Source organism: Chiloscyllium plagiosum, unplaced genomic scaffold (genome assembly GCF_037043375.1).
Source record: "Chiloscyllium plagiosum isolate Xiang-an unplaced genomic scaffold, Cpla_swu_hap1 HiC_scaffold_4, whole genome shotgun sequence".
Lineage (NCBI taxonomy): Eukaryota > Metazoa > Chordata > Chondrichthyes > Orectolobiformes > Hemiscylliidae > Chiloscyllium > Chiloscyllium plagiosum.
Genome location: NW_028270142.1, coordinates 76,908,780 through 76,931,696, shown reverse-complemented (window position 1 = coordinate 76,931,696; position 22,917 = coordinate 76,908,780). Strand labels below are relative to the sequence as shown.

At 41.8% G+C, this 22,917-nt stretch overlaps 1 protein-coding gene across 6 annotated transcripts in view; it reads left to right on the top strand.

The window, feature by feature from the left end:
* LOC122549101 (lipoxygenase homology domain-containing protein 1-like) overlaps positions 1–22,917 on the top strand; it is a 326,386-nt gene that overhangs the window by 253,558 nt on the left and 49,911 nt on the right. For 2 of the 6 annotated variants that reach the window (XM_087986387.1, XM_087986386.1), the window contains one exon: positions 402–621. The exons of 3 other annotated variants lie outside the window; for them this stretch is intronic. In XM_087986387.1, coding sequence (XP_087842513.1) covers positions 402–621 — 220 coding nt within the window. Of the gene's footprint in view, positions 1–401; positions 622–8,899; positions 9,691–22,917 lie in introns of those variants that run through there. One more of the 6 variants, XM_087986389.1, reaches the window with a different exon arrangement.

Below are 22,917 nucleotides of genomic sequence, written 5' to 3'. Positions count from 1 at the left end.
TACTCTTAATATTGTAACAGTTGAGTAAATAATTCAAGAGGAACAATTAATTAGTGTGAAATGTTCTTATCTATGTAACCAATTACAGCTGTACATTCTATCTCAGCCAGTAACCCTGATTCTTACAGAGCTGCTTTTGTGCTACTTGGTGAGACTCCATTAAGCAAATATTTTCCCCCACACTCTAACTACGGTCAGCCAGGTTTTGCTGCATTCCATTTGCCATTTTCTGCCGTTCAGTCATGGTTAGCTCTAACACACAGTTTATGAATCCACTTTATGAAAGATATTCTTCTAGTAGCATTTTCTTACTTCAAATATCATTATAAGTAGTGACAGATACTGCCTTAAATATATAGAACTGAATCCTTTTTGAGGCACAACTTTTTTTGTTTGTTCAGATTATTTTAGTTGATCTCGGAGAGATATATAAAATTCGCATAGGGCATGACAATAGTTCAAATAAACCTGGCTGGTTTCTAGAAGAAGTAAAGCTGAAGGAGTTTAATACAGGACGGGTTATCTGTCTTCCTGTAAACCGTTGGCTAGATGACAATCAGGATGATGGAGATGTATGGAGGGAATTTCCTATTGCCAAACCAGGAGAAAAGCACCTTCCAGGTGAGTGTCTCTGTTTGTTACATTTGATTTGATTTGATTTATTGTCATGCATATTTTGTTACAAAATACAGTGAAAAGTGTTGCTACCATGGGCGCCTTCTTAAAACATAGAAAAATGAATCAAAACATAGAATATAAAGGCAGAAGAATGAAGAAATAAAGAAAAAATGTTCCCTCCTATGGGCAATGGGCCTGGTAGGTAGGCATGAATCCCTTTCACCATGCTGTTGGAACAGAAATCACCACTCTTCAGTACCATCGATGCCCTTGCCATTATGAATCTTTGCTGGACCCCCCAATGCAGATGTCACCGATACCACCGGGTAGCACATCAGCCCAAGCTTGACTCTGCTGCTGCCATGAGTCTGCTTTGGGTCCAACTCACTGATGCAGCCGCTGCTTATGCAACAAGATTTTCTACTGGACTTAGACTTACCTCCACTACTGCCTCCACGAATCTCCACTGGATGTAGATGCCACGAGGAACCTAACCTCGTCTCCACCGAAGCTACAATGAGTTGGCATTATGTGTGCTTTGTTGATGCAAAAGCCACCGGAAACCCAAACTCTTTCTGCCACCACTGCTATGAATCCACACTGAGCCCACTCAAGTCCACTCTGGGCCCACTTGCCACTGCCAATGTTGTTGCCCTAATCAAGCTCTTCAACAAGCAGTAAGTAAAATAAAAGAGGAAGAGAGCAAAAAAACAGAATCGAGAGGGTAAAAGAAAAGTAAAGAAAAGCGGGTGGAGGCGACGTGAAACCCTATTCCACCACCAATAATGTTGCTATAATATTGTTATTAAGGTCTTCATTTTTCTCCCAACTTAGAGATTTCTGAATGTTTAGGTTGTTGAATATCCACAGCCCACAATATCAACACTTGGTTGGAACATTCACATTGAATCAATCAGACATTGAGATCAACAGCACAGAAAAAGGCTGTTCAGCCCATCACATCCGAGCTAGTGAAAAACAATAATCTAACTAATGGAACAGTCAAATTGCTTAGCAACATCCAAATCAGAACCAATCTGGTTGAATAGTTTGGTTAAATAGTCACCCGGTTGTACTGGAGATCAATATCGGCTCAGCCATTTCAGTGATCGCAGAACCAATCTTGAATAAAGTTTGCTGTAGACTCCAACTCTTAAGTTTGCGCAAAACTTTGGCTAGACTGAGAATCTATACTGGCTAAACCCCACAGATTAAGGGTAAATCTTTGGTTCCAGTCTCTTATGAGAAGCAGCTGGTTCAGTTAACATTAATTGTAGTAAAAGGCTTTGTCCCAAGCTTGATATGGTAAAATTGGTTAAGAAAGATTCACTGCTGAAAAATGTGTTGCTGGAAAAGTGCAGCAGGTCAGGCAGCATCCAAGGAGCAGGAGAATCGACGTTTCGGGCATAAGCCCTTCTTCAGGAATGAGGAGGGTGTGCCAAGCAGGCTGTAATACTAAGTACCTATAATTACATTTGGAACATTGTCTAGGAGTCCAAGTAGCAAATGCTGTTTCATTGAGGTGGCAGATGCATCGCCGGTAGTACTGCCCCTGGAAGAATCCATAATGGTTTGAAATTTTGCGGACTCACTTTCAGTCACAGCTGACAGTGTCAGACTTTGGACACACAAAGATCTGGTCCTGTCAAAACTGAAACAGGTGGTGGTGGTGTGAGAAACCAAAGGGCCGTCATAACCAGAATTGAAATCTTTTTGAACCTGGAGAGACCTGCAGAGGATGGCATTTTATTATGGGAAGCAAGAGGGGTTTCCCAAACGAATGCTCACTGAAGTCTACCAGGGTCATCCAGAGGTCTCCAAATGAAGAATTTGATGACAAGTTATGTCTGGTGGCCTGGATTGGCTGCAGACATAGCTGCATTGGTTGGGCAGTACCCAGAATGCCAACAAGGACAAAAATTACTGCCAGCAGCTCACCCTCATTCCAGGGAATGGTTAGGTAAACGTGGACTCAGTTATACGTCGACTATGCAGTTCCTTTCATGGGTTCAATTTCATTGTGAATGCTCACTCAAATTGGCTGGCTGCACATAGAGTTCAGACAGAGGGACGATAACAGGTAAACTCCATGCATCTTTTGTAGTCCATGGAGTCTGTGAAGTGTTGGTCATAAATAATGGACCATCATTTACCAGCAGGGAATGTAAGCATTTCTTAAAGTTGAATGGCATTCGGTGTGTAAGGACAGTTGCATAACATCCATCATTCGATGGTCTGGCAGAAAGAGAAGACCAAGCTTTGAAGACAGACTTAAGAAACAACCCACAACTTCACTAGATACCAAACTGTCCCTGCTTCTATTTGATTGTAGGACCAACTTTCATGCTACACAGATGGTTCCAGCGGAGTTGGTAATGGGGAGAAGATATCACACCAGGTGAAATCTAATCTTCCTGGACCTGGGAGAGTGGGGAGTCATGTAAAACGGCATCATAAATGCCAATGCCAGACACAAGAGTCCACTAAGTGAGAGAGAGAGTTTACTTTAAGTTTAGCATACAAAGTTTGGTCTCAGAACCAAGGGAATGGCCCTGCATGGTTAAGAGGCATTGGCGAAGCAGGGCCAGGTCCAGTGATGTATAAATTTTGAGTAGGTGGGATGACTCTGAACAAGCACATGGAACATATTAAAGCTACAAACTCTCAAACAGTGTGGGAGCAAGTTGTGCTGGGCTCCTCAACTGCCTTTTTCATTGATCAGGAACCCGTACGTTCCGCCTTTCCATTGAGAATATCTAGGAATCTGAGATAGACATGATGGATGTTGCCACTTCGATACCTTTGTCACCTGAAGAAATAAATTAATTTCTTCTGAGATGCTTTGGACACATGAGGCGAGCATCAGAGGCAGAGTTGGATGAACCTGACTCAGTACTAAAATACCCCAGGAAGAGCTACAAAAAAAAAGTTGGCCTATATTCTCGGACTCAGAGGAGAAGGGGTGTAATGATTGTAATGAGGTCAGCCAGCTGGACCTCATATAATAGAATTCTCTGATGGGGATTTTAATTTCATCCAATCAGGGAGCCTTGGCTGACAGATAAAAACAGGAGGGTCTCACATCATGTCCACTCTGAGAGCTGGTTCTAAATGAGCTGGATCAGTGTCAAGGACTGTCTTTGTAGATAAAGTGATGGGGTACCAGCCACTATGGAGTTATTTTACTCATATCTTAAGGGACTGATGTACATGCACCTATAATTTGCGGTGCTTCCCAGTGTTCTACCATTCATCACATTTGTCATGACTTGTTTGTCCTGCCCAAGTACATTACTTCACATTTATCTGGAAAGAATTCCATTTGCCATTGATCAGCCTATCTGACCAACCTGAGGACTGGAGAGAGGCAAATGTAATTCCTCTCTTCAAGAAAGGAAATAGGGAAATCCCCGGAAATTACAAACCAGTAAGTCTCACGTCTGTCGTCTGCAAGGTGTTAGAAAGGATTCTGAGGGATAGGATTTATGACCATCTGGAAGAGCATGGCTTGATTAAATGCAATCAACACGGCTTTGTGAGGGGCAGGTCATGCCGCACAAACCTTATCGAGTTCTTTGAGGATGTGACTAGAAACGTTGATGAGGGTCGAGCTGTGGATGTGGTGTATATGGACTTCAGCAAGGCATTTGATAAGGTTCCCCATGGTAGGCTCATTCAGAAGGTCAGGAGGAATGGGATTCAGGGGAACATAGCTGTTTGGATACAGAATTGGCTGGCCAACAGAAGACAGTGAGTGGTAGTAGAAGGAAAATATTCTGCCTGGAAGTCTGTGGTGAGTGGTGTTCCACAGGACTCTGTCCTTGGGCCTCTATTGTTTGTAATTTTTATTAATGACTTGGATGAGGGGATTGAAGGATGGGTCAGCAAGTTTGCAGATGACACAAAGGTTGGAGGTGTCACTGACAGTATAGAGGGCTGTTGTAGGCTGCAGCGGGACATTTGACAGGATGCAGAGATGGGCTGAGAGGTGGCAGATGGAGTTCAACCTGGATAAATGCGAGGTGATGCATTTTGGAAGGTCGAATTTGAAAGCTGAGTACAGGATTAAGGATAGGATTCTTGGCAGTGTGGAGGAACAGAGGAATCTTGGTGTGCAAGTACATAGATCCCTTAAAATGGCCACCCAAGTGAACAGGGTTGTTAAGAAAGCATATGGTGTTTTGGCTTTCATTAACAGGGGGATTGAGTTTAAGAGTCATGAGATCTTGTTGCAGCTCTATAAAACTTTGGTTAGACCGCACATGGAATACTGCGTCCAGTTCTGGTTGCCCTATTATAAGAAAGATGTGGATGCTTTGGAGAGGGTTCAGAAGAGTTTACCAGGATGCTGCCTGGACTGGAGGGCTTATCTTACGAGGAGAGGTTGACTGAGCTCGGACTTTTTTCATTGGAGAAAAGGAGGAGAAGAGGGGACCTAATTGAGGTATACAAGATAATGAGAGGCATAGATAGAGACGATAGCCAGAGACTATTCCCAGGGCAGAAATGACTAACACAAGGGGTCATAGTTTTAAGTTGGTTGGAGGAAAGTATAGAGGGGATGTCAGAGGCGGGTTCTTTACACAGAGTTGTGAGAGCATGGAATGTTGCCAGCAGCAGTTGTGGAGGCAGGGTCATTGGGGACATTTAAGAGACTCCTGTACATGCATATGGTCACAGAAATTTGAGGGTGCATACATGAGGATCAGTGGTTGGCACAACATCGTGGCCTGAAGGGTTTGTTCTGTGCTGTACTGTTCTATGTTCTCTTTGTTAACTTACCTACATTCTTTTAAGGCTATTCTCTTCACTATTTGCCACCTCATCAATTATTGTATCATCTGCAAACTTACTGATCCAACCTCATACATTTAAGTTTAAGACCTTTATGTAACCACAAACAGCAGAAGGCCCCAAAACTGATTCGCATAGGATGCCATGGACACAGACTTCTAGTCGAAAGCACACCCCTCTTCCATCACTCTCTGCTTCCTGCCACTCAACCAATTGTGGTTCCACTTTGTCAAATTTGCTTGAATCCTATCAGTCTCTTGATATGATAGTGGGAGGAGGTGTTGGGTGTCTTGAAAAGCATTGAGGTAGACAAGTCTACAGAGCCCGATGGGTTTTTATTTATTTACAGGATGAGGGAGTCATTGGCTAGGCCAGCATTTATTGCTCAGAGGGCAGTTAGGAGTCAGTCACATTGCTTTGGGTCTGGAGTCACATGTAGGCCAGACATGGTAAGGCTAGCATTGTTTTCCCTAAAGGGACATTAATGAACCTGAAGGGTTTTTCTACAATTAGCGATAGTCATCATCAGACTCTTAATTCCAAATTTTTCTTGAATTCAAATACAACCATCGGCCATGGTAGGCTTCAAACCCTGGTCCCCAGAACATTACCTGAGTCTCTGGATTAATAAAGAGCTAACCACTGGCACTAGGCCATCACCTCCCCCAGGATATCGAGGGCCATCGAGGGCCAAAGGGCCTGTACTGCGCTGTATTGATATTCCAGGTTACTGAGGAAAGCAATGCAAGAAATTGCTGGCTCTGACAGAGATCTTTCTATCTTCCTTAGCCACAGACAAGGTCCAAGAAGACGGGAGAATAGCCAGTGTTGCTCCTTTGTTTAAGAAGGGCAGCAAGGATAGACCAGGAAATTATAGGCCAGTGAACTTTACAATAGTGTTAAGGAAATGATTGGAGAAGATTCTTTGGGACAGGATTTACTCACATTTAGAAAAGAATGGTCTTATTAGGCTTTGTGCAGGGGAAGTAAAAACAATTACTGCAGATGCTGGAGGTCTTGCCTCACAAATTTGATTGAGTTTTTTGAGGATGATTGAGGGTTGGGCAGTGGATGTTGTTCTACATGAACTTTACTAAAACATTTGACAAGACCTTCATGATGGGCTGGTCCAGAGTATTAGTCATGTACGATCCACAATGAGTTGGTAAGTTAGATATAAAATTAGAGTTGTGGAGGGTTTTTTTCTGACTCCAGATGTGTCACCAGTGGTGTTCTGAAGAATCAGTGCTGGGACCTGTGTTGATGAAGATATGGGTAGTCTGATTAGTAAGCTTTCATACATCACAAAAATTGGAGTTGTGGAGAGCAAAGATACAGATCAGGATACACATCAGTTGGCAAGTTGAGCAAAGAAATGACAGATAGACTTTCATCTGGACAAGTGTGCAGTGATGTATTTTGGGAGTTTGAATCTAAGAGGAAAGTAATCAGTAAATCACAGGTCCTGTAGGAGCATTGATGTATAGAGGGACCTTGAAATGCAAGTCCATAACTTCCTGAAAGTGACAACAGAATTGGAAAAGTAGCAAGGCGGCCTTTGTGTGGAGCCGCAGGAGATGCGGCAGATACTAAACGAGGATTTTGCATCAGTAGTTACTGTGGAAAAGGAGATGGAAGATGTAGAATATAGGGAAATAGATGATGACATCTTGAAAAATGTCCATATTACAGAGGAGGAAGTGCTGGATGTCTTGAAACGCATAAAAGAGGATAAATCCTCAGGACCTGATCAGGTGTACTCTAGAACTCTGTGGGAAGCTAGGGAAGAGTTTGCTGGGCCTCTTACTGAGATATTTGTATCATTGATAGTCACAGATGAGATGCCGGAAGACTGGAGGTTGGCTAACGTGGTACCATTATTTAAGAAAGGTGGTAAGGACAAGCGAGGGAACTATAGACCAGTGAGCCTGACATCGGTGGTGGGCAAGTTATTGGAGGGAATCCTGAGGGACAGGATGTACATATATTTGGAAAGGCAAGGACTGATTAGGGATAGTCAAAATGACTTTATGTGTGAGAAATCATGTCTCACAAATTTGACTGAGTTCTTTGAAGAAGTAACAAAGAGGATTGACGAGGGCAGAGCGGTAGATGTGATCTATACGGACCTTGGTAAGGTGTTTGACAAGGTTCCCCATGGGAGACTGGTGAGCAAGGTTAGACTTCATGGAATACACAGAGAACTCACCATTTGGATACAGAACTGGCTCAAAGGTAGAAGACAGAGAGTGGTGGTGGAAGGTTGTTTTTCAGACTGGAGGAGGCCCGTGACCAGTGGTGTGCCACAGGGATCAGTGCTGGGTCAATTACTTTTCATCATTTATATAAATGATTTGGATGTGGGCACAAGAGGTATAGTTAGTAAATGTGCTGATGACACCAAAATTGGAGGTGTAGTGGACAGCAAAGAAGGTCATTTCATGGTACAATGGGATCTTGCTCAGATGGCCCAATGGGCCGAGGAGTGGCAGATATAGTTTAATTTAGATAAACACAAGGTTGCTGCACTTTGGGAAAGCACACCTTAACAGGACTTCTACACTTAATGGTAAGGTCCTAGATAGTGTTGCTGAACAAAGAGATCTTGGGGTACAGTTCATACATCCTTGAAAGTGGAGTCACAGATAGATAGGATAGTGAAGAAGGCATTTGGTATGCTTTCCTTTATTGGTTAGAGTATTGAGCACAGGAGTTGGGACATCATATGGTGGCTGTACAGGACATTGGTTAGGCCACTGTTGGAATATTGCGTGCAATTCTGGTCTCCTTCCTATCGGAAAGTTGTTGTGAAACTTGAAAGGGTTCAGAAAAGATCTACAAGGATGTTGCCAGGTTTGGAGGATTTGAGCTATAGGGAGAGGTTGAATAGGCTAGGGCTGTTTTCCCTGGAGCATTGAAGGCTGAGGGGTGACCTTATAGAGGTTTATAAAATCATTTTTTCCGTGGGGTGGGAGTCCAGAACTAGAGGGGAAAGATACAAAAGAGACCTAAGGGGCAACTTTTTCACTCAGAGGGTGGTATGTGTATGGAATAAGCTGCCAGAGGGAGTGGTGGAGGCTAGTACAATTGCAACATTTAAGAGGCATTTGGATGGGTATATGAATAGGAAGGTTTGGAGGGATATGGGCCAGGTGCTCGCAGGTGGGACTAGATTGTTAAAAATCACACAACACCAGGTTATAGTCCACCAGGTTTAATTGGAAGCACACTAGCTTTCAGAGCGACACTCCTTCATCAGGTGATTGTGTCGCTCCGAAGGAGTGTCGCTCCGAAAGCTAGTGTGCTTCCAATTAAACCTGTTGGACTATAGTCTGGTATTGTGTGATTTTTAACTTTGTACACCCCAGCCCAACACCAGCATCTCCAATTCGGGACTAGATTGGGCTGCGATATTTGGTAGACTAGTTCGTTACTCACTGTGATTATTGTTGATTTTCTGCCTCAACTCTACTTTCCCTCTTCCTAGTGCCCTTGATGTTGCAGCTCTAACTAAATTCAATGATGGCTGGTCCACAACTCAATGGAAAAGAGGATTCCAAAGATTGCAACCCTTGAAGTTCCGAAACTTATTTTCATTTCTATTCTTCAATTTGCTCTCTTGTGATTGTGTCGTTACATTCTCAATTCCCCAGGGAGCAGAAATACCCAGTCTGCTCTGTCAGGCCTTTCAGAATCTTGTATTTCAATGCAATCACCTCCCTTTTTTGAACTCTATAAAATCAAGTCCAATTTACTTCAACTCTCATGATGAGAATGCTCTTATCATAGGAACCAATCTCATGAAACCTCTTTGTGCTGCTTCTAAGGAAGGTATCATCTTCCTTAAATTGGAGACAAACTGTGACTAGAACTTCAGTAAGTTGAACAAAGCCTCCTACAATTGTAGCAAGACTTTCTTTTCTTATACACTAATCTCATTCATCACATATCTTCCAAATTGCTAGTGTTTCTTATATTTAGGTCTGTCTGACAATTAACATTTAAAACTTGAATACTGAAGAAAGAAGTCTGTTCTTACTCCTACCAACTAGATAGCCTTGTCACACTTCTGCAGATTATTCTCCACCTTGTGCCTACTTATTTTAACGATCTTCATTTCTTTTCCATCCCTTTGTGTCCTCCTTCACAGCTTCTTTTAAACTTAGATTTGTATCATCAAGAAAGCGAATGCATTACTTCCAATTTCTTTTGTCAGATTGTAAATAGTTGAGACCCCAGTATTAATCCTAATTATAACCTGCCAAGTTGAAAATGCACTTTTTTTCTATTTTTTGTTTCTGTCCATTAACCAATTCTTCATTCATGCTAATATATGAATGCCAACTCCATGAGTGCTTATTTTTTTGTGTGTGGTGTCTCATCGTAGGCCAATCAAAAACCAAAGTGGATTCCAAGCGCATCACATCAACTTACCTGCTTTTATCATCTGACTACCTGCATCCTTAAAAAAAACTTTAATACATTTATCAACCATTAATTTCATTTCCTGATACTATTTTACTGCATAAAATTCTCCTCGTCCCAACCCCCAAAAATAAATATTCCTTCACCGCTGATCCCATCCTTCTCCCTGGCAACTATGTGAGACTGAGAGAGTTCCAATTCTTGGCAAGAGATTTTCAGCTTCTTAAAGAGGTCAAAAATGGATCACAACATGCAAAGCTTATTACCATTTTTATGGCTTTTTGGCAAATTGGAAGGGTCTCCTGCAAAACATATGCTCAGGGGTTGGGATCAGGAAATTTGTTTCTGTATTATGTGTGTATTCCTTTTCTTTAATCCTTTAAAGTCCATATCTTCTTACTCATGCCATGATCACTCAGTTAGTTTGGGAAGACTGTACAATTCATATGAAGCAACTTCCTTCTATTATTTTCTTCATTTTAAAACTGTCGTGCTTGCATACAAATAAAGGCATGCTCTGCTAGAAAAGGCAGGTAGGTTCATAGGAGGAGTCCCTGAAGGTCACATTCAGCACAACTGTAGATCTGGCAGCAACAGATCTCCAATACAACCTCGGAGTCTTCAGCAGTCAGGTACTCACTTGCAAATCTTCATTTTGTTATATGTACAGCACCATGCTCCCTTCAGTAAGGGGGGGCACAGAGATAAAAGCAGCTGCATAAATTATCTCATCATGCATGTGTATGGCTCCAAGAACAGAAGGAACCAAGAAGTAAAATGTTCATGAGGAGGAGGAGATGTCAATGAAGTAGAATTCACAAGAATGTATATGTTGGAACAGGGTCACTTCTCTGCCATTGTTTCTTAGTAATGATCAACTGAGGTTTCAGTCCTAAGTGGTGGTGGTGAAGCTTTGCATTCTTCTACAATAAAGCCTGCAATGATTGGGATGGCAGAAGTATACCCTCCCAATTGAATGTGGCTATGGCTCTCCATTTCCTCACTAGCAGATCATTGCAGCGCTCTGCAGCTAACCACTGTGGAATTTCCTGGTTATCAGCACACAGGCCCATCCATCAGTCACTGTTGCCCTGACGCCTGGGGCAGTTTACTCTGTTTTGCATGGATGTTGCATCACAGACACGGGTTGACAGGATTGCCCTTCATTACAAGCTTCACCCAAGTGCACGTGTGGTCAATTGTGCCCATGTGATGATAAGGGCACTTCTTCGCTATTGGGTGAGGTACATTAATCAATAGGCCACCACCCTTTAAATGTCCAGCTCCTCTGTGACCAAACTAGAGATTGCTGTATGTTTGCAACTGCAACCTCGCCATAGCGGCATATAGCACAAAAACAGACCCTTCAGTCCAACCAGTCCATGCTGAACATAATCCCAACTGTTCCAACCTGCCTGCTCCTGGCCCATATCCCTCCAAACCTTTCATATTCACATACTTATACAAAAGTATTTTAAATATTGTAATTGTACCCACATCCATCACTTCCTCAAAAGGTTTATTCCACCCTCTATTTAAAAAAATGCCCCTCATTTCTTTTTTAAATCTCTCTCTCCATTTGCCAAATTTGTTTATCCAAAGGGAATCTGGGCTAACACAAATATTTTGGCAGATCTCCCAGATTTCCAAAGGATATTCCCTGAAAGTATGACTACCTGATGACGACAGTTATTTTGAGAAAGGCTACCTTGTTAGGACCAGGAGGCAGATGGCAGATTGGACCTTAGGCATGACAGGGCATCCAAGTGGATCTCTACCAGCTACAACAGGATCACAAAGTCATTTTTTTTAAAACGTGGCCTCTTTGATATCCTGCTTCACTCTGAGATTGGCCCATCCCGGAACAGGGCTATGGAAGGTATATGAGTCAGCATCTTTGGTTTTCATGGCATGTGGTTCCTTGTCACAAACTTCATAAGCCTCAGTAATCTCAAGGGAAAGGCATTGATCATGGCATGCTCAGGATGGATTTACAATTCATAGAATCCTGACAGTGTGAAAACAAGCCATTCAGCCTAACAATTCCACACTCTCTAAAGAGCATCCCACCGAGAGCCATCCCCCTACCTTATCACTCTGCATTTCCCATGGTTAATTCATCTAATTTATGCATCCCTGAACACTATGGATAATTCACCCAACATGTGCATCTTTAGACTATGGGAGGAAACCAAAGCACCTGGAGGAAATGTACACAGACACTGGGAGAATGTGGAAACTCCACACAAACTGTCACTAAGGCTGTAACTGAACCTCGGTCCATGGTGCCATGAGGCAGCAGTGCTAACCACTGAGCCACCATGCTGCTCTAAGCTAGGCTTATTGGCCTAAGGATATTGTTGAGTCAGGCTTGTCACCCTCTGTCTCAAATGCAGTAAGCACCAATGCTTCAAGGAGTACTCATTATGCTTCTGAGCATAATCCTGGGAGAGTTCAGTTTGGTACATCTGCTGAAGTGGAAAGCATTGAGATGGCTGTGGTGTGTATGAGAGGGTCAAAACTGGAGAGAGGGGAACAGAGGTGACCTGATCTGCTGTGATGGTTTGCAGAGTTCTGTGAGCTGCTGCATAATATTTTATATAAAACTGAGAATTTTGAGGTGTGCAGCAAAAAATCTTGTAAAGCAGGGTTCTCAAAGGATATGTTGGAGTAGCAACATTGGCTCAGATCAGTGAACATGTGGTTCAATGTTATTTTAACTGAGGGTTTAATGAGCCACCTATCAGAGAAAACTAATATTTCAACCAACGTCAAGCAGCACAGCACTTGTTAAGATGCAAGTATATGTTTTAGAAGCCACAAACATATACAGGAGTCTCATTTCATGAGTCCATGAGGAAAATCTAGGCATTGGTATCAAGTTTGAACTGAAGATGAGATCGAAGCCATATATCTGTGCTGTCACAAGGAGTGCTTGTAACATTGTCCCACTTTGCCTCTAACTCTGGCAACACCTTTGTAAATCTTTTATAAACTCTTGCACATTTCACAATATCCTCCACACTACATAAAATTCTAATTAGAGTCGTAGAGTCATGTAGCATAGAAACAGAAGCTTCGGTCCAACCAGTCCATGGACTATAATCCCAAACTAAAACGGTCCCACCTGCCTGTGCGTGGCCCATATCCCTCCAAACATTTCTTATTCATGTACTTTTCCAAATGTCTTTTAGACATCATAACTGTACTCACATCCATCACTTCCTCTGGCAGTTCAGTCCACACATGAACCACTTTCTGTGTAAAAAAAAATTGCCTCCTTTTTTTTAAATGTTTCTTCTCCACACTAAGGAAAAAGCACCTGTATTCACCTTATCTATGCATCTCATTACTTATAAACTTGTATAAGGTTACCTCTCAAATTCCTACTCTTTTCCTGGTGAAAAGAGTTCCAGACTACCCAGCCTCTCTTTATAACTCAATCCTCCAGTTATAGCAAAATCTGGTATCTCTCTTCTGAACCCTCAGCAGCTTATTAATATCCTTTCTATAACTGGACAACCAGAACTGGACACAGTATTCCAGAAGAGGCCTCACCAATGTCCTGTATATCCTCAACATAACATCCCAAATCCTATATTCAAAGGTCTGAGCAGTGAAGGCAAGCATGATAAATGCCTTCTTAATGACCTTATCTTTATACGATGCAAATTTCAAAGAATCGTGAACATGAAGCCCTAAGTTTCTTTGTTTTACAGCATTGGCCATGGCCCTACATTGAACAGTATAAGTCTTGCCTTAGTTTGTTTTTCCAAATGTAATACCTCACATTTATCCAAATTAAACTCCATTTGCCACTCCTCAACCCATTGACCCAATTAATCAAGAACTCTTTGTAATCTGAGATAACCTGTCCACTATACCAACAATCTTGGTGTCATCTGCAAACCTATCCACCATGCTTTCTATATTCTCATCTATATCATTTATGTACATGACAAACAAAAGTGGACCCAGCACTGTCTCTGTGGAACACTGCTGGTCACAGGTCTCCAGTCCAAAAAATAACTCTCCATCATCATTCTCTATCTCCTATTGTTAAGCTAGTTTTGTATCCAATTAGCAAACTCACCCTAAATCCCATGTGATCTAACTTTACTAATTAGTCTACCATGCAGAACCTTGTTAAAGGCTTTACTAAAGTCCAAGTAAACAATGTCTACCATTCTGCTTCATGTATCTTCTGATTACTTCCTCAGAAAACTCAGTCGGATCTGTGAGACATGATTCCCCTCACACAAAACCATGCTGACTATCTCTAATCATTTATTGCCTCTCCAAAAGTATATAAATCTTATCTTACAGAATCAATTCCAACAACTTATCCACCACCAGAGTTAGATTCACGAGTCGGTAGTTCCCAGGCTTCTCCCTTATATCCCTTGTTAAACATGGACACAACATTAGCCACTCTCCAGTCATCCAGCACCTCACCTGCAGTTATAGATGTTGCAAATATTTCTGCAAAAAGCCCCATAATTTCCTCCCTAACTTTCCACAAAATCCTGGGATACATGAGATCAAGACCTGGAGATTTATCCACCTCTACATTTTCTAAAACCTCCAGCAGCTCCTCTCCTGTAGCTGTTTTCAAAACATCAATATTTATTTCCCTGAATTGTCTTGCCTCCATTTCTTTCTCTACGGTTATAATTGATGCAAAATATTCATTTAATATCTCTCCCATCTCCTGAGGTTTAACACAAAGACAACCTCTTTGATCTTTAAGGGACCCTACTCACTCTCTCGGTGTTCTCTTGCTCTTAATGTACTTGTAGAATCTCTTTGGATTGTCCCAAACCTTATTTGCCAAGGCCAACTTGTATGGTCTGTTTATCTTCCTGATGTCCTTCTTAAGAGTGTCCCTACACTCTTTATACTGTTCAAGAGATTCGTGTGAACCGAGTTGTTTGGATCTAATATACAAATCATTTTTATTCTTGACTAGAACTTCAATATCTTTGCTCATCCATTGTTCTCTAATCTGACCAGCCTTACCTTTTACTCTATCAGGAACTCTGAACTCCTACTATGGCACTTTTGAAAGCCTTCCACTTATCAGATGTCCCTTTATTTGCAAACAGTCTAACCCAATCAATATTTGAAATTTCTTGTCTCATACCATTAAAATTTGCCTTACTCCAATTAAAATCTTTAATTTTTATGGAAGCCTTATCCTTTTCCAGAACTATTTTAAAACAAATATATTTATGATCACTAGACCCAGAGTGTTCCCCTACCACTACTTTTACCCTATCTTATTACCTGACAGGAAATCAGGTTTTGGTCTTTCACTACGAGGAACATTTACATATTGATAAAGAAAATTTCTTGAACATATCTAACAAATTCTTCAACATCGAAACCTTTAATGCTATGGTAGTCCCAGTCAATGTTTGGAAATTAAAATCACTGACTGTTACAACCTTATTATTCTTACATATATCTGAGATCTCTCTACATATTTGTTTTTCAATTTATCTCTGACTATTGGGAAGTCTATAGTATAATCCCATCAAGGCGATCATTCCTTTTTATTTCTAATTTCAACTCATATATTTTCACTGGACTATTTTTCAGGAATATCTCCTCTAGTTACAGCAGTAATGTTTTACTTAATCAAAAACACCACACCCCCTCCTCTTTTGCTTCTTTTTCTATCCTTTCTATAGCATTTGAAATCCAGCAGATTGAGCTAGTCCTGTCCATCTCTCAGCCAAATTTCTGTAATAGCTATAGCATCCCAAATCCCATGTTCTCAAACATGTCCTGAATTCATCAGCCTTACCTATAAGACCCCTTGCAATGAGATAAATGCAGTTTAATTTTTCAGTTAGTTCATTCCCTGACATACTGTTGTCTGTCTTTTCTAATTAACTTGTTCTTTTCAGATTCAAAACATCTTATCCATCTTTCTATTTGCTCTGCCACTTAGGATCCTTCTGCTCCTTTTCTCTAATAGTCCCTTAATAGAATTAGTAAATCTACTCGCTAGGATATTGATCCCTTTCCAGTACAGATGAAACCCATCCTTTTCAACAGATCTTTTCTACCCTTGAAGAGATCCCAATGATCCAAGAACTTGAATCCTTGAACATTACAGCATCTGTTCAGTCATTGATTTTTCTCCTTTGTCCTTTTATTCTTTCCCTCATTTGAGCTTGGCATCATGAGTAAACTAGAGATTGCTACTTTTGATGATTTTTTTATCTTTTACTTAAGGTCTTTTATTGTACACATCGGTACGGAATATTTTCGATACCAATGTGTACACTAACATGTGGTTTCTCTTTCTCCCCTTTAACATTATGCTTTGAACGTTTTGAGACATCTTTAATCCTGGCACCAGGAAAGGAATATACCATTCTAGATTCATGGTCACTGCCACAGAATCTCCTGTCTGTGTCCTTGACATAACAATTATTCTTTTAAATTTTGTCAAATCCCACCTGATGTAAAGTTCATCCTTAGTGCCCATGATCTGACTGTCTCTACTATTTTCCTCTGGGAGATTATCCTTTTCACTAGTACCCAAAACTGAGTATCTGTTTGAGAGAGGAACAGCCACAGGAGACAAAGTCATCCGTATATCTGACTGATCCTGCTATATATTCACTTCACTAAATCTATTAGCCATCTAATTCTGTCTCTCGTGTATACTCTCAATTAAGCCGAAAAAGAAACAATTTACGATACTACTGTATATATAAAGTGAACTAACTTTCTTTACTCAGAGATAATATTAAGCATGCAAAAAATAAGAAATTTTTTAAAACCAAACATATAAATCTTAAATGAAATCAACCATTTAGCTGAACAACCAAATTAAAGAAAAATTCCTGCTTAAGTTGTCCAGCAGATAGCTTTCAATCTTCTGATAAAAAATACTCATTCCAGAGCCATTCACATATAAGCCTCTCCAATAGCTCTGCAAATACAACTCCTTTTTAAAACAAAACTCTTCTCTGTGATATACAAAAAAATCTCTTCAGCGATGTTAAAAAAATCTTTTCTACATGCATAATTTTATAAGAAAAACCGAGTTATCCATTTGTAGGTCTCTCCAAAAGGGTCTGTTAACAGAATTCATTTTGAATCAAAATGTCCATTAACAGAATTCAAATTTAAAAAAAAATGTGCCTTTTCTATTTTTGGGGTGTTTTATTGTGAATTTGAGTATAAAAGGAAGGCAGAGAGGAGACAGGTGCAAGAGACGCCAGGGGAACTACCTGTCAGGAACAAGTTGAATCTTTTGGAAACAGGAGAGACAGATGACACTGCCAGTCCGTGAGGCGGCCAGGTCTGTCAATCAAAAGTTGACAAGGAGGCAGAGCGGAAGAGTCGGACATCGCACAGAGCCGTGGTAATAGGGGACTCCATAGTGAGAGAAACTGACCGGGGTTTTTGTGACAACAGGCGGGACTTAAGGATGGTGTGTTGCCTTCCTGGTGCCAGGGTTAAAGACATCACAGACAGAGTGCAGAACATCCTCAAGGGAGAAGGTGAAGAGCCAGAGGTGGTGGTACATGTCGGCACAAATGATGTCAGGAAGAAGAGGAAGAACATACTACAGCGGGACGTTGGAGAACTCGGAAGAAGGCTGAAAAGCAGGACGTCCAGGGTGGTTATCTCCGGTTTGCTTCCAGTTCCTCAGGCTGGTGAGGCCAGAAACAGGGAAATAATGGACTTGAACATGTGGCTGAGGAACTGGTGCAGGAAGCAAGGATTTAAATTCTTGGATCACTGGGGAATGTTTTGTGGTAAGCATAAATTATACAAGAGAGGCGGTTTGCACCTTAGTAGGTTAGGGACCAGCATTCTGGGAGGCAGGGTTGCTACTGCAACACAGCTACGTTTAAACTAAGTAGCAGGGGGGAGGGGACAAACTGGCTGTTTAAGAAGGAAATTGAAGGGAAAGTTAGAACAAGGGAAGTCAAGAAAGACTGTATCAATGAAGCAGAAAACTCAAAAAGAGATCATGCTGTAAGATTGAGTGAAATAGAAGTTGATGGGAAGGGTGAGGGCAGTAACAAATTAAAAATACAATACATGAATGCACAAAGCATTAGAAATAAGATGGATGAGCTTGAGGCTGTTTTGGAAATTGGCAGATACGATATTGTGGGGATAATGGAGACGTGGCTTCAAGTGGACAAGACCTGGGAAATGAATATTCAAGGCTACACGTGATATCATAAGGACAGACTGACGGGCAGAGGGGGTGGGGTGGCCATGTTGGTAAGGGATGATATTCAGTCCCTTGCGCGGGGGTCCTAGAATCAGGGGATGTAGAGTCAGTGTGGATAGAGCTGAGAAATTCTAAGGGTAAAAAGACCCTCTTGGGAGTTAAACAGTAGTCTGGATGTCAGATGTAAGTTGAATCAGGAGCTCAAATTGGCCTGTCGCAAAGATGTTACTACAGTAGTTATGGGGGATTTCAACATGCAGGTAGACTGGGAGAATCAGGATAGTATTGGACCTCAAGGAAGAGACTTTGTAGAGTGCCTCCGAGATGGATTCTTAGTGGGCAGCACGGTGGCACTGCTGCCTCACAGCGCCAGAGACCCGGGTTCAATTCCCGCCTCAGGCGACTGTGTGGAGTTTGCACATTCTCCCCGTGTCTGCATGGGTTTCCTCCGGGTGCTCCAGTTTCCTCCCACAGTCCAAAGATTAGCTGGTTAGGTGAATTAGCCATGCTAAATTGTCCGTAGTGTTAGGTAAGGGGTAAATGTAGGGGTATGGGTGGGTTGCGCTTCGGCGGGTCGGTGTGGACTTGTTGGGCCGAAGGGCCATTTCCATTCTGTGTTGGAGCCTACCAGGGAGAAGGCAATTCTGGATCTGGTATTGTGCAACAAACCAGAATTGATCAGGGACCTCGAAGTGAAGGAGCCATTGGGAAGTAGTGACCATTATACAATAAGCTTCAATCTGCAATTTGAGAGGGAGAGGGTACAATCGGAAGTGACAATATTTCTGTTGAATAAAGGGAACTATGGATCTATGTATGAGGAGCTGGCCAAAGTTCAATGGTGCAATACCTTAGCAGGGATGACAGTGGAGGAACAATGGCGGATATTTCTGTATATAATGCAGAAGATGCAGGATCAGTTCTTTCCAAAAAGGAAGAAAGATCCTAGGAGGAGGCATGGGATGCCGTGGCTGACGAGGGAACTTAAGAAAAATATAAAGTTAAAAGAGAAAAAGTATAACATAGCAAAGATAAGTGGGAAAACGGAGGACGGGGAAGCTTTTAAAGAACAACAGAGGATTACTAAGAAGGAAATACGCAGAGAAAAAAATGAGGTACGAAGGTAAACTGGCCAAAAATATAAAGGAGGATAGTAAAAGCTTTTTTAGGTATGTGAAAGGCAAAAAAATAGTTAAGACTAAAATTGGGCCCTTGAAGACAGAAACAGGGGAACAAAGAAATGGCAGAAGAATTGAATTGTTACTTCAGATCTTGTTCACTGGGGAAGACATAAGCAATCTCCCCGAGGTAACACTGGCTGAAGGACCTGCACTTAAGAGAATTTATATTTGCCAGGAATTGGTGTTGGAGAGACTGTTAGGTCTGAAGGTTGATAGGTCCCCGGGGCCTGATGGTCTACATCACAGGGTACTGAAGGAGGTGGCTCGAGAAATCGTGGATGCGTTGGTGATTATTTTCCAGAGTTCGATAGATTCGGGATCAGTTCCTGCGGATTGGAGGGTGGCTAATGTTGTACCACTTTTTAAGAAAGGTGGGAGAGAGAAAGCAGGAAATTATAGACCAGTTAGTCTGACCTCAGTGGTGGGAAAGATGCTGGAGTCTATTATAAAGGATGAAATTACAACACATCTGGATAGTAGTGACAGGATGGGTCAGAGTCAGCGTGGTTATGAAGGGGAAATCATGCTTGACTAATCTTTGGAATTTTTTGAGGATGTAACTTTGAAGATGGACGAGGGAGATCCAGTAGATTTAGTGTACCTGAACTTTCAGAAAGCTTTTGATAAAGTCCCACATAGGAGGTTAGTGAGCAAAATTAGGGCACATGATATTGGGGGCAAAGTACTAACTTGGATCGAAAGTTGGTTGGCTGATAGGAAACAAAGAGTAGTGATAAACGGCTCCATTTCAGAATGGCAGGCAGTGACCAGTGGGGTACCACAGGGATAAGTGCTGGGACCGTAGCTTTTTACAATATATGTTAATGATATATATATGATTAGATTACTTAGTGTGGAAACAGGGCCTTCGGCCCAACAAGTCCACACCAACCCGCCGAAGCGCAACCCACCCAGACCATTCCACTATATTTACTCCTTTACCTAACACTATGGGCAATTTAGCATGGCCAATTCACCTAACCAGCACAGTTTTGGACTGTGGGAGGAAACCGGAGCACCCGGAGGAAACCCACGCAGACATGGGGAGACAGTCGCCTGAGGTGGCAATTGAACCTGGCATAGAAGATAGTATTAGTAATAACATTAGCAAATTTGCTGATGATACTAAGCTGGATGGCAGGGTAAAATGTGAGGAGGATGTTAGGAGATTACAGGGTGACCTGGACAGGTTAGGTGAGTGGTCAGATGCAGTTTAATGTGGATAAATGTATGGTTATCCACTTTGGTGGCAAGAACAGGAAGGCAGATTACTACCTAAATAGAATCAATTTAGGTAAAGGGGCAGTACAAAGAGATCAGGGTGTTTTTCTACACCAGTCAATGAAGGTAAGCATGCAGGTACAGCAGGTAGTGAAGAAGGCTAATAGCATGCTGGCCTTCATAACAAGAGGGATTGAGTCTAGAAGTGAAGAGGTTCTTCTGCAGCTGTACAGGGCCCTGGTGAGACCACACCTGGAGTACTGTGCAGTTCTGGTCTCCAAATTTGAGGAAAGACATTCTGGCTATTGAGGGAGTGCTGCATAGGTTCACGAGGTCAATTCCTGGAATGGTGGGACTACCTTACGCTGAAAGACTGGAGCGACTGGGCTTGTATACCCTTGAGTTTAGAAGAGTGAGAGGGGATCTGATTGAGACAAATAAGATTATTAAAGGATTGGACTCTCTGGAGGCAGGAAACATGTTTCCACTGATGGATGAGTGCCGAACCAGAGGACACAGCTTAAAAATACGGGGTAGACCATTTAGTACAGAGATGAGGAGAAACTTCTTCACCCAGAGAGTGGTGGCTGCGTGGAATGCTCTGCCCCAGAGGGCAGAGTCTCTGGATTCATTTAAGAAAGAGTTGGATAGAGCTCTCAAGGATAGTGGAATCAAGGGTTATGGAGATAAAGCAGGAAGAGGATACTGATAAGGATGATCAGCCAAAATCATATTGAATGGTGGTGTAGGCTCAAAGGGCAGAATGGCCTACTTCTGCACCTATTAGATTACTTACAGTGTGGAAACAGGCCCTTCGGCCCAACAAGTCCACACCGACCCGCCGAAGCGCAACCCACCCATACCCCTACATTTACCCCTTACCTAACACTACAGGCAAATTAGCATGGCCAATTCACCTGACCTGCACATCTTTGGACTGTGGGAGGAAACCGGAGCACCCGGAGGAAACCCACGGAGACACGGGGAGAACATGCAAACTCCACACAGTCAGTCGCCTGAGGCGGGAATTGAACCCGGGTCTCAGGCGCTGTGAGGCAGCAGTGCTAACCACTGTGCCACCGTGCCGCGCATTGTCTATTGTCTAAAAGTGAATCAAAATAATAATAATATTCGACTGAAATGTAATAACTGTGAGAAATCTAGAAGTAAATCTAGAAATAAGCCTGAATCTCAGGAGCAGCTGTAAGATCCACACTTCTCTCAGTCCACCATTTTAGAATCGTTATGAAATACACCCCAAATTCAAAAAGGGATTGGGTAAATATTTTAAGGTGAAAAATCAGTACAATGCAAAACTGACCTTGCTAGGGTTTAAAGGAGGATACTTGATCAACACTATCCCTATGAGGATCAAAATTATGGTAGAGCAATTTTGAGCATATTTTCCCTACCTATGCTTCCTCTCTAAACTCCAAAATATGACACAAGGTTCCTGTTTTAAGGAAATTTAAGGATCTCCCAGAAAAGTCTCAAAGGGCAGCCAGCATTTTGTTTTAATTCTGAGAGTGTTAGGCTGCAGTCTATGAATTTAGCTTTTTGCCCCTTTTCCAAATCACTTGCATACTTCAGAAGGCCAGTATTGTTAGATTTCTTGCTGACTTCTTGTTAGTATATTTTTAAATTTTGGTTTGGAGCAGTGAACTGTGAAAGAAGATTTATAGAGAAGAGAGAAACAAACAAAGCTTGCTTATTTGTGAGGCCAAGTTTGTAAGTTTTTCTGGTTGCTTCTTGATCAAAGGATTCTACAGTCTCTTCAACACCTAGGAAAGTAGCATGTATAAATAGGTAGAAGATATTTGGCCATTAACAAGGTCAGTACCGGGGAATTTGTGCTGGCAAGTCTGCGAGAGAACATGATGGTCAAACAATGGGAGAGTTTGGGATTGTGAACTGTTTTGAATTGGAGTTTTTGAGAGAGGGAGTTTGAAGTTTCAGCATGAAGATTTGAAAGCTACTACCTGACTAACCTCCCAGAATCAGCTATTGGAAGTTCAGAGAATAGGAAACGAGTAATAAATATTACTGTAAGTTCCTCAGAGTGAATGTCTTCAGAAAATCAACCAAGAAACATTCATATACACCTATGGAATAACATATCATGAAAACTGCTGAAGTAATTTGTACAATTTTGTTCCTTTTAAAAATTTAATTTATTCTTTAACTATGTTTGTTGGTCTTCACAGTTAACATCCTGGTAAAACCTTTTCTGCACCCTCTCCTTCTGGTATCCACATCCTTCTGGTAGTGTGGTGACCAGAACTGTCTGCAATATTCCAAGTATGGCCTAACTAAAGTTCTATAAAGGTTGCAGTATAAATTGTTATCCTTATACTCAATGCCCCTTCTAATGATGAAAACAAATCTATTAAGGTTTGTCAGAGGATATAGATTAGTTGGGGCCAGGGGCAGAAAATAGCAAATGGAGTTTAACCCAGACAAATATGAGGT